The 12,579-nt window shown below is 28.1% G+C and overlaps 1 protein-coding gene across 6 annotated transcripts in view; it reads right to left on the bottom strand.

Moving 5' to 3' along the window:
- LOC132943441 (multiple C2 and transmembrane domain-containing protein) overlaps positions 1 to 12,579 on the bottom strand; it is a 76,268-nt gene that overhangs the window by 36,142 nt on the left and 27,547 nt on the right. The window contains exon 1 of one of the 6 annotated variants that reach the window (XM_061012444.1): positions 6,590 to 6,915. The exons of 2 other annotated variants lie outside the window; for them this stretch is intronic. In XM_061012444.1, coding sequence (XP_060868427.1) covers positions 6,590 to 6,728 — 139 coding nt within the window. In that variant the 5' untranslated portion in view covers positions 6,729 to 6,915. Of the gene's footprint in view, positions 1 to 6,341; positions 6,527 to 6,589; positions 6,916 to 12,579 lie in introns of those variants that run through there. 3 more of the 6 variants (XM_061012442.1, XM_061012447.1, XM_061012443.1) reach the window with 3 other exon arrangements.

Genomic DNA, 12,579 nt, shown 5'->3' on the forward strand with positions numbered 1-12,579 from the left:
ACATAAATAAATTACAATATAATACATTTATCAAGAGTTTTAAAACTAAGATTACACTGTAGATATATTATGTGTTATGTTTTAAATGCTGCACCTAAACATTTTCAAAGAGATAATTTGTAAATGTCTGAACTATAGAGTGACTGAAAGTAACTTTTGAACAAAGTTTACTACCCGAAAATAGACAAAAAATAAACATAATTGTAAATTGAATAGATTCGATCCTTCGCTTCACTCAGAAATCAGAATCTAACTACTACTATATTAGGTTATTAATTTATTATATTGAAATGGACTGAAACTTGGATCTGAAACTTAATTATGCGAACGCCGCACGCCTATGATTTCATATTAGTTTAGTTTTAGACCGTTTAAGTAGGTACGTTGTATCGTAAATACTAAATATTGTTAAACATTTAAGAGATTTTTTAAATTTTTGTTGATGTATAAAATTATATTTAAAATAAAAGTTAGATTACACATATAACCGAACGGATGTCGCAGAATTATTATTTCAACTGTAGTTTGAAAAATATTATCTTTTCTAAAATTATAATATTTTATTAGTGATGATTTGCTTTTCTGGAGTGAGCTCAGCTTCCGAGGGCCTACATTTGTGCGGGGCACCGGTTGCACTACCCATGATTAACTAATTTAATTTATTATTACTTTAACCAATTTTATATTAACCGAAACATTAATTATGCTTCTTGTTATTAGTAATTTACAGATTATACAGTTCTTAATTAAAAATTTAATTTAATTAAACATAAGAAAACATTAGAAGTAAACACTCTACGCCTTCTTCTCAAATATAGGTACTATAATAAATTTATAAATGCATTTCCTTTAAATATGAAAATGTCTCAAGTTAATTTTTGTTCTGTAATTCTTGTAGGAATTCTACGAGATGGTATTCGTATTCCTATCGTGCGTACAATTCGTTAAACTAAAAGCATGATACTGAATAATCATGACTATGGTATAGTTTATACCTAACTCACTTTATATAAAAAAATTTAAAATATACTTATAATTGTTTTATTACACATTTATAGCCATTGTGCATTTATTTACTCACTGCACTGTTAAAATATATACTTTTGTAGAATTTTTGCGTAAAATTCTAATATCTAGGTACCTAACGTGTATTTATTTATCGTCGATAAATATAAAAAACAATATTAATCGATAAACATTAATTGTTAAAATATATTTAACTTCAGTTAACTATATAAATGAAAAATTATGTGCTTATTGAAAAAAACTAATGCAACTTTGAAAACACATTATCGGTAAATTTAAGTTATATGATAAAAAGTATAAATATAAATATTAACTAAGAAAATTAATATTAGATCAAAGATCATTAATGTAGTATGATTAATTTTAGAAAATGTTGGTATGTTACAAAATAAAAGGGTGTTTTAATGTTATAAAAATGTATTTGTATAGTCACAGCAAGTCAATATTATTGTGTACAGAGTACACTAATATAACGGATGTATATTCAGATTTTTAGATTTTTTCCAGATTTTTATGCATTTTAATATATACTGATTTTTTGGATTTAAATACATTGTTGATATGAATATGAAATCAAAAGAGTAATATATTGACGTCACCATTATTCACGATTTAGATTTAAATACACAGTATCCAGTTAAAATTATTTGATTTATTAATTTGGTAAATAAACATAATTGGAATTTTCAAGTATTATAATGTGCATATCCGAATAATAATTATTAGTTCCCTGCAGCCTGGGAAATAGTGTGCATCAATTTATATTGATTGCGAATATTAATTATTATACATTTTCAATAAATAATAGGTAACTTAATTTAAATGAATTAGATACTCAAGTAATTATTTAAATTAATTTAGCATTAATAAACACTTTATTTATTTGTTATATTTTATTTAAAATAGTAAAAAGTAGAAACAAGAATAAAACAAGCCGGACAAGGTACAACGTACAAAGGTACTTCTGTACCTACTTCAAATGTAGGTACTTACTCTATAATTTATTTCAAAACATTAAAAACAAAACGCACACTAATATAAAACATAAACTAATAACTAAATATTAAAACTGACCTTTTTAATAGTCCACTTTTGTACAATTTACTATCTAAAAAGTTGCTACGTAAAACTTTTTTGTGAACTTGTTTTATTCTAAATAGTGGTTATATTCAACAACGAAATGTATAACTGTAAAGCTATACTTTTTGACTCTCCACATAATGTACAGCTATAGTTTATAAGACCATTTTGAAAAAATTTTTATTATATTTCTACTTTGCAGTTAAAATATATTAATAGTACCTAATTTAGTATCATTATATTTTAAATATATTATAGAATTTAATACGATTATAAACTATTATCTATAATATGCCCCTTCGTATAATACGTACGTTTCTATGCTCACCTAAATACTTTTATTTGGATTTAGATAATATTTTATAGTTTAAGTCATATTGTTCGATTTTAAATATAAGGTACAAAGATTGGTTCAACGACGCTATTTTTTAGAGAGGTTATGAAAAATACATATTTCATATTTAGGGTTGAAATCGTATAAAGTAAGGTAAGCATAAAGTAGCACAGGGTAGGATATTATGAGTTGTAGTATAAAGAGAAGGAAGAATTTATAGGAGAATGGAACATCGAAACAGAGATTGATAGATACATTAATAAAAAGGGAGTAATATTTAAAGAAAAGAAAAAAGCTCTGCAAAGTATCAAGAAATCTAGTGATTGAAAAAAACTAAAATGGTTCCTCTGAGGTTTTTTGATGTTTATTTATATGTTTGATCGTGATATATTTTTATTTATATTCTAATTTTTTATTTAATGTACACCATACATAAAATGGTGGCAAATAAATTTAAAAGATGTTTTAAATATATAATGTAAATTTATTGGTTTTTAAATATTTCATAAATATTTCAAATAGATGGGTAGTCATTAAAAAAAATGAATACAAACTATCAATTGAAGCATAACATAACTCAATTAAATGTCCTCTATACTAATATTTTCTGGATGAGTAATAATGCAACATTATTCCAACGTTTTTAAATTGTTTAAATAAATACTAATATATTTAGAGATTGTTGTTAAATTGTATACAAATATTATAAAATAATAAATCTTAGTCAGTCGTAAAACAGTTGGTTATAGTCTATGGACAGTAATTATATAATTACTTTTTAAACATAAAATAATTTTTATCGTAATAATGTAGGTAATATAAAAATACATATCATTAAGGTTTTATCTATTTAGAAAAAATTAACTTATATTAAAAAAAATTAAATATCACACAACATACAATTATCTTCATTCGTCAAGTATGAAACTTCAATGTATTTAATTATACAGGGTTGAAAAAGGATGATGGTTTCTCATAATGGTATTCGTCATACTTTAATGATAAGTATAGATGACAACCACCATACAATTCTAAAATAAATTGATATAAGACACCATTTTAACGTAAATTAATTATTATTGATTGATGAAAATTTATTTACAATATATCGTGTGACACGTCATTTTAGGGTAAAATTTAGCGCCTAATCGGTTGGTGATATCTACACTAAGATTTGAAGTTAGAAAAATAGAATATTACACTTAAACTGTTATTTTAAACTTTTAAAACGGGTTTAAATTGTATTATTTTCATTAAAACAGTTGTTTTTGAGAACTTGAAGCAGTGATTCATTATAGGGTCGTGTACAGAAAATACAGAGTGTTAATGCGAAAAGTTTATCATCGTAAGTGTGTGTAAACATTCGGGACGCGCCGTGATACATCATTTAGTAAAATCTTTTGTATCCACTAGCTATAAGATTTAAAATTGGAGAATTAATTATTTTATTTAAATTAATATTTTAAACTGTGATATAATATTCATTAAGTTCATTGGCATAATTTAAAACTAACATGATATAATTTGAATCAATGAAAATATATACGTGGAAAAAATAAAATCAATAAAGACGACATATTATTGATAAAAACAATTGAGGACAAATGATCTGCACTATCATATTATTATTCTTTTTGTGTTCTTTTCATGTAGATATTTGAATGAATTAAAATTGTATAATTTTAGTAATATCATGCCATATATTATAGCTTAAAATTATTAATTATTCTAACTTTAAATCTTAGTAGAGATATTATTAAACGATTTGTCCCAACATTGAACCATAGAATTATGTATCACAACGGGTCCCGAATGTGAACACATACTAATGATGATAAACTTATCACACTAATGATGATAAACTTGTCACACTTACACACCGTATAATATTGTCTATATACTGCATGACCTTAATGAATCACTGCTTACAATTCTAAAAAACAACAGTTGTAAAGATAATAGTACAATTTAAATTTTAAATCCATTTTCAAATCTTGAAATAACATTTTAAGTATAATAAAAAATTTTTCTAACTTCAAATCTTAGTGGGATATCACCCAACGGTTGGTCGCAAAATCCTACCCTAAAACGATGTGTCACGTGATTTTTCTTAAATTATTTAGCACGAGCTTCACCACAATGGTTATCACCTCTGATACCAATTTGTGCTAAAACTGTGCCGTATATAATATCAATTCATATACCTACAATTTTGCATCGGACTTTATAGTGGTAATAATTTTTACCTATCACCAAAACTTGTTTGATTATAAAATATAATCAAAACACGTCAATTTTAGAGTACGAACCTATACATACTGTGTACGAACCTCACGTCTGTTCTTTTCTTTCTGCCCTGTATATATACATATATAATACATATAATAAAAGAGTAATAATAATAATCGAGTATACAATTAATGTTACACATAAAATAATAAGATAAAAGAACAACGATAAGCAACGAGGAAAACGCGGATTTATTGCTGTGTAAAATAGTCGTAATTAATCATTGTCGACAAACACGTCTGTACCCTATATACGCCTTTGTTGTCGTTGCTTTATTGATAATTATTGCGCATGAGATTCCTACGCAATTTCGTAAGCCAACCACATCACGTTTTTACAAAAACAATAATCCTCTCATCCCCGTGTTTGGCGGCGATAGGTTATTAGTCAAATAGTATTGTTAGTTATTAACAAACAGACAATTTCAAATATTCAAGAGAACCTAATTCCCAAAAGCTCAGTTGGAAAATGATATCAATTAAATGAAAATGCATACTAAATTTGAGATGACAAACTACAAAAAGTTTAAATTGAATTATTTTTTTTTTTTATTGATTGTGAAACCCGGCAACTATGGCTATTAGCTGTTTTGTTTTTATTTGTAGGGGAGAGAACTGAGGTGTAACACGTGTGTGTAGTTCTGGCAGATTTTTTTAGTGGGCACCCGCGGGTATCTGCCATGCCCGGGTGGGGGATGGCGGCACTTATCTCCGGACACCGTGACTTGCCCGAAGAAAAATGCCGGCCATGAACCGAGGTTTGAACCACTCGGCCACTCCGTCCCCCAAATAGAATTATTGTTATGGTAAGTATAATATTTTTCTGTATTTTTCGTCATAATTTTATCGACGTATTAATTTTTACAAGTTTTCAGAATTTTTAAAAATTCTGTTTAGACTTGGTATAAAAAGTTGCAAGTTTGATTCAATTTGATTTTATTAATCATATAATTAGGTCGGTTTTCAAAATCAGGGTTCATAATATCACTATAGGTAATTCTTATATTATATATTTGTTTGCGACCTTTTGCGACACAAGTGATACTCTGACTGTAGTATGCCAGGCAGAGAAAAGGTGACGATCGAATGCCGCGTCAAATTTCAGTTTTAATAATGTACCTATATATTTCAGATGATCCATGTAAATAAACGATCGTTTGAAAAATAAAATGCAATAATGTTATTTTTTCACAAAGCAGCTAACTTATTATACAGAGTAAAAATTATATTTACAACATTAGCATGTATAACGTATATATTAAAATTATGTGTAACTTTATTAAAAACCGGTTCTAAATGCGACTGCAATTATAGTGAAATGGAGGTGTTTGTGTGAATTTATCGACGATGGTGTAGGTGGGAGCTGAAGTTTGATCCGCCGCTTGGGTTGACAAAGAGGTGCCGTTGTATCAACAAACGAACGATTTTTTATTAAAATTAAATTTTTCTATTTTTACTGTCTGCAATGGAGTCGGTACTCGTGCGGTGTGCTGTCTACCGTAAAATGCTACCCACCCACTTATAATACTGTGCGAGTGTATTTATCTACCCTACAAAACGGAGTATTCTACCTATTACTGTAATTAGTTAAAATTTATTAAACTAAAACTTACTTAATGTATTGCTGATGATCATAATAATTTATCGTTACATTATATTATTGTCATGTTGGTTTTACGTCATCCCAGAAGTCGTCGTCGTTTAGGTGGATATTTACCAACTGCTATCACTTATCATAATGTGTAACATTGGGTATTAGATATAATATTGTATGACTGTGACAGTTCAAGTCACAGGTACTTTTCCGTAATAAAATTTAATAAATATAAAACTTTTATAAGAATAATAATATGACGGGTACCTATGCCATATATTTGTCGGTAGGTAACATAATACACCAAGCCCAACGTGGTAGGTAGCATACTATACTGCACGAGTACCGTGGAGTCAGTGAGTGTGGTTTCCGGTTGCAACCATCCGCGAGTCGTCACTAGGTACATGATCGACCGCCGTAGGCTGGTTGCAGTTCCGGTCGGGCGTACAACACGACTGGTGACGACACAATACACGACATATGTAACCGAGGTATCCGCGGTATAGTCTGCGTGTACCCGAATCAACGCCGATCGCGATGCGGCCCTCGGTGGCGTGGCTCGCGCAGTTTCTACTATATGGACGCTTTTCTATTACTGAACGTCGAAAATCGTCTCAAGCGGTACGTCGGATTATGGTAATGCGAGAGACGACGCGTGCTGATCGATAGAGATCGGCTGTTGAAATCGATTTCAAACGATGCTGTGTCGAAACCGGCCGTCCTTGTGCTATCGTTATGTGATAAGCTGTACGGACCACAGACTGCGGTATAGTCGTGTTCCTTCGTGGTAACCTCGTGGTTTCCGCGAATTTCACGCCGCGTTTTACGTTTATTTTTCACGGTAACTTAATATTCTAAGAAACGGCGCGCATTCGTTCGATATCGATTTCACGATATTTCGGGAAGCCCGGCGGGCCGCCGCCACATCTCGCCGGCGCCCATGCAGTCGTCGTGGTCTGAAAGCGTTGTTACACCTCGGAACAATAATAATAACAATTGTTGTTAAAATTTAGTCCGTAACATAACAGACGACGAAACCTTACATCGGTATAACAACCTATGCGACACCACCTCTTGGAAACGAAACTCATTAGCGCGGTTACCGCTGTGCGATCACAAATTATAACATAATAATAATAATCACGTGTTTTTACATTCCCCACAAAATATGTGACGCAACTAAGTTTGCTTTAAATCTAATTTTGATGTTGTCGTAAAATAGTTTATTATAATAGGTGCTACGCAGTGTCGTCAGTACCGAAAGTAAAAATGTGTACACCGAGTGCGTTCGGATTTTATTACATTATAGATTTTTTAGAGATGTAATTAAAAACGTAAGAATATTCCATTTATATTCAGACTATAAGACGATTTAGAACGATATGATGAAATGTCCATAAAATAACTCAAAGTCGTGATATCATTAATCACTGTTATCATTTTCTGTCGAATTATATAAATAAATAAATAAAGTAAAAAAGTTCTAATATTTAATTTAATTTGCCCTGATTGCAGAGATTTTTCCTGTTTAAACGGACTTGAAAGGCACAAATACAATCGGATTTTGCTCTAGGCCACAAATTTTTCAAACTAATACACAACGAATTTAATTTAAAAAAATGTAAGTCTACTGGAGGCCATATATGTTTTAACCAGGGGCCTAATTTACCCTTAATCTTATATCTACGGCAAAGGCCTCTAAATTATTTATACACTGGTGTCTTTGATTGTAGCACAGAATACAGATTACCGTATTACGATGTCGTAACTCGCCTCAGATTCAGAACGCGATCACAAAAACGAAAAAATATAATCCTATCTATTCCTTTCACATCTATAGATATATAATAAATATAAATTGAGATAAAGGTCACGGTGGCCCGGAGATATTTCACCGGATGTATACGACAAAGAGTCACGAATGGGTTATGTTTTTTTTAAAATTTTAAATGTATCGTATAACTAATCAATTATTAATGGTCGATATGTTATTATTTTTTATGCTGTCCCAATACCACTAGTTTATTATTTACAACTAATAACAATATGAAACACGGCTATTATACGGCATATAATTATAATTTAAATATATAATACTGAAATTTATAAATTATATGCATATTTTGTGTGTGATACAAAATTCGTTATGCAGGGTTATACGAAATTATATTATTACTATTTTATAGTTTATACAATAACAAATTACAATATTAGGGATTTTTTGTTTTATTTGATTACTAATAATAATTGTTGATGTCTGATGAACATTGACGTTTTCGATGGTTGTGACAATAATTTATCGATATACATTTCAACAATAAATTATGTCTACGTATGTAATTATATTAATTATACATTTATACTTTAAAAAAATTTAAACAATGCGACGCAGATATTGAAAAAATTTATTATTATGTATAATCCTATATTCCTATTTAGTTAAATAAAAAATGCGAAGCCATTCACGTGTTTTTGTGCCCTAGCAACAACCTAACCTAACCTAGGTACTAAAATGTGAGTAATACGAAAAATTACAAAATCTAGGCCCTGCGTTTATACTTTATAATATTATGTAAACTGTACATAATATATATTAGCAATAACTATTGATCATATATTTTATAGTAATATGATATATACATTGTACATATCATCATAATTTAAAAAAAATACTTGGATTATGTATATGCATTGGCGCAAATAGGGGGGGGGGGCTTGGGGGGACTTAGTCCCCCCAAATGTCGGGCAAGTCCCCCCCAGTTCAAAATCTAGTAATTAGTACTAATTTTTATATTCTGTGGTACTAAGTAATATGGCCTATGGGGAGGGGGGCTTGAGTCCCCCCCCCAAAAAAATTTAGTCAATTTGCGCCTATGTGTATATGACTAATGAAATCATGTTTAATGTTTATCTAATTTTATAAATGTACACTTTTTAGTGTCGTATAATGTTGGTTAATTTTTTTTTTTGAGATATTCTTTAAAATCTTATTCTTGGAATAGCATGAGATTAATATTTTTTTAAATGAATGGTAAATATATTATAGCAGGTGTACATCAATAGTCTTATATCATAGCTTTGAAAATAATAATTGTACTTATAATAATTATTTAAGTTACAAAATAGATTTCATTTTACACAGATTATACAAAATTAATTATTTTTGTCGTTAAAGATTTAAAGAACAAAATACCTACACTATATTTTTAATGATATTCATTCAACATTTTAACAAAGCATTTGTGGGATACAAATATTGAAATATACCTTCCAATAATAATATATACAATCATTATAATTCATTCTTTTTCTTTTCCTTTTGGTTCTTATTCGTATTATTACACTTACACTAATACGACTCACAAAACTCTTTTATACATTAATTATCAAATGATGCCTTATAGTTGATATCATTAAAATGTGTATAGTTTTTAATTGTACAAAGGTATCTACTTACATAGAGTTAACAAAGGATCTAAAACGAATTATTTTCAATTTTGACTATTTTCTGTATTTCGTGTTAGCTTTGTGCAAAATTTAATCAAGCTTGGAATTAATCCAACTAAGTAACATTGTATAAAGATATAGAAAAAACAATTGATGGCTCTATGGTATATAATATTGTGGTTAAATCTCAAACCGTAAATCATTAAATTAGTAAATCACGTTTTCATTTATAAATGTGTTATATAGAAAAACATTTCTTAAATCCATAGTCAATACCCAATATTACATTATTTCTAACATATTTCCATTGTTGTAAAAAGTTTAATTTTTTTTTAATTAGCGTTAAACTAATGGCAGCTTTAATGACACAACCTAATATTTTTGTTTCGTTTAAGGATTTTAAGCTATAGGTGTTAAAAACAAATATTAGATGCTTCTACATTGGAATATATTTAATACATTTTTTAGGACTTCGGAAAGGAGTATAAATGTTTAATTACTATATTCTTCAGCGTAGCAGTGTGGAACTTATAGTATATAATATAACATTTAAAAATAGAACAATTTCAATAAAATAACAGTCATTGGTATTAGGTACTATCCTCGTTGGCCATTGGTATGTTTCATTGTTTCAATATTTATAGTCAAATCGATTGAAATTAAAAATTTGACCTTTGCTGACATTACAAATATGGCTTATAATTTGTTTAAAATGTAAGAAAAATAAGCCAGAGGCAAACATAAATTTTCATTCATAATATTTGTTTGAAACTAATTGAGTTTGTTAAAATAATAAAAAGTATAAACGTGTAAAGCTTAATAAATTGATGACAAAATAATGAAGTGTTAATAATTAGGCCTATTTTTACCTGCAAAAATAACTCTTGTGTAGGTTGTATAAGTACTAAAATAAATATTATATATACTCATTATTAACGATTGACATTTAAATAATATACTATTTGGCTAAATTATGAAAGCCCTTAGTTTATTAATTATTCAACAAATTAAATAAATTTCAATATGAAATATCATATAAAAAGCATATACCTATATATTACATTTTATTTAATATAATATATTTTAATGTAATATTATATGTACATATTATACTACAAAATTAAAATAAGAATTCCATTTAAAAATAAGTACCTACCTCGCAACTTGGAAACATAGAAACGATATAACATTTCCATAAGCAAATCGATATGTACAAATTTATTTTGGTTAGGTTAGGATGCGTTTTACATATTTTATAATACATTAAATAGTTGTACATATGGTTTTTATTTTAGAGATAATATTATTATGTGTTCGACGAAAAATGTCCTTTGTGCCTAAAATAAAATCATACAACTCTTAGATAAAATATTACCTGGTTCTAGATAAAAAAAATTCAAGATAGATCTTTAAGTTTTAAGCGCATGATTAATAAAGTGAAGAATCAGGAGAGTATTGGTTTTACAATATGGAGTTTTTATACTACCTACCTAACGCTACGGTCTCTGTAAGTACCTCCTTCGCTTTTTTATGTCTTACATGTGGTGATTTGTCACCACCACTCTTTAGGATAAACAAAATAAATAAGTAATCCAAAATGCAAGTTCAAATGTAGCTCCTTTTTAGATCTGAGATTTTATTCAGTTGGTAATTTAGAGATTTGATTTTAAATTCCCAATCAGTTTATTTGTTATTCAATAATTGGTATTTTAATATACTAGGTATTCCCCTCTCCTACTCCTACATCAGGTGTTATATTCATTACTATTATCAATTAATTTTGAAAATAATTACCTATTCATTAATTTTTATATGAGTTCCAAAAATGTTTAACACGTCATATAAATATTTATTTCTTAATGTGATGATGAAAATGAAACATTGCTTTCGAATTAGGATACTACTTAACACATATCAATATCCAGTTCTAGAGCTACCGTTGCAGCTAAAGAAGTGTTCAATACATAGGCTCTTTATTTTGTTTGGGTCTTTTATCAGCTAACCGCATAGGTAAATTTTAAAATTTAAATCATAAATTAATGTATTTTTTAAAATTGAATAAATAGTAATAAACGATTTTTGTGTTCTAATTAATGCAGAACAAAATTAATTCTTTGATTTTTATTAATTTACAAAATAAGCTAAAATGTTCGCTATATTATCATCAAGTAAAGGCTATAGGTACAGGAAATTAAAAGCTTAACATATTACAGCGTGAACGAATTTTCTGCATTTAAATCTTTTTATTATGATTTAATTCGACTAAAATACTGTACACGTGTTATACACTAGATATTTTAAACGAAGGGTTTTGAAGGCGGTAAATAAATAAAAAAAAAACATTTTTTCTTTCAATAATATTGTCTTTTGGTAAATTAAAAACTATGCTTATCGTAGTAAAATCATAAATTTTATTAGGTTTAATAAAATTCATAATTGTATGCAGTAAAAGTTATAAAAGTTAAACTTGACATAAACATAGTTAGGTACAGCATAAATAATAAGAGACAAATAACGAGAAGATATTATATTTCTGATAAAAGGCTCGTGTCAACATTACTTAAATTTGGTATTTGATACTGGGAAAAATATTGTCAAATGGTTTGTGAAGTATTCTTGAATAAATAATACTTTTTTAAAATTAATTCACAGATACCGACAAGAAACCACTAAACTGTTAGAACTAATATTATTAAAAGTTAGTCGGATGAAAACTTTTCATTGAGAAGGTTTGCAAAATAAGTTTGTAATTATTTTAAAATTAATGTTGAATGTGCATACCTAATAATATTTCTCGGCAAAACAACGGC

The sequence above is a fragment of the Metopolophium dirhodum genome, chromosome 4, assembly GCF_019925205.1.
Source record: "Metopolophium dirhodum isolate CAU chromosome 4, ASM1992520v1, whole genome shotgun sequence".
In the NCBI taxonomy this organism is placed as follows: domain Eukaryota; kingdom Metazoa; phylum Arthropoda; class Insecta; order Hemiptera; family Aphididae; genus Metopolophium; species Metopolophium dirhodum.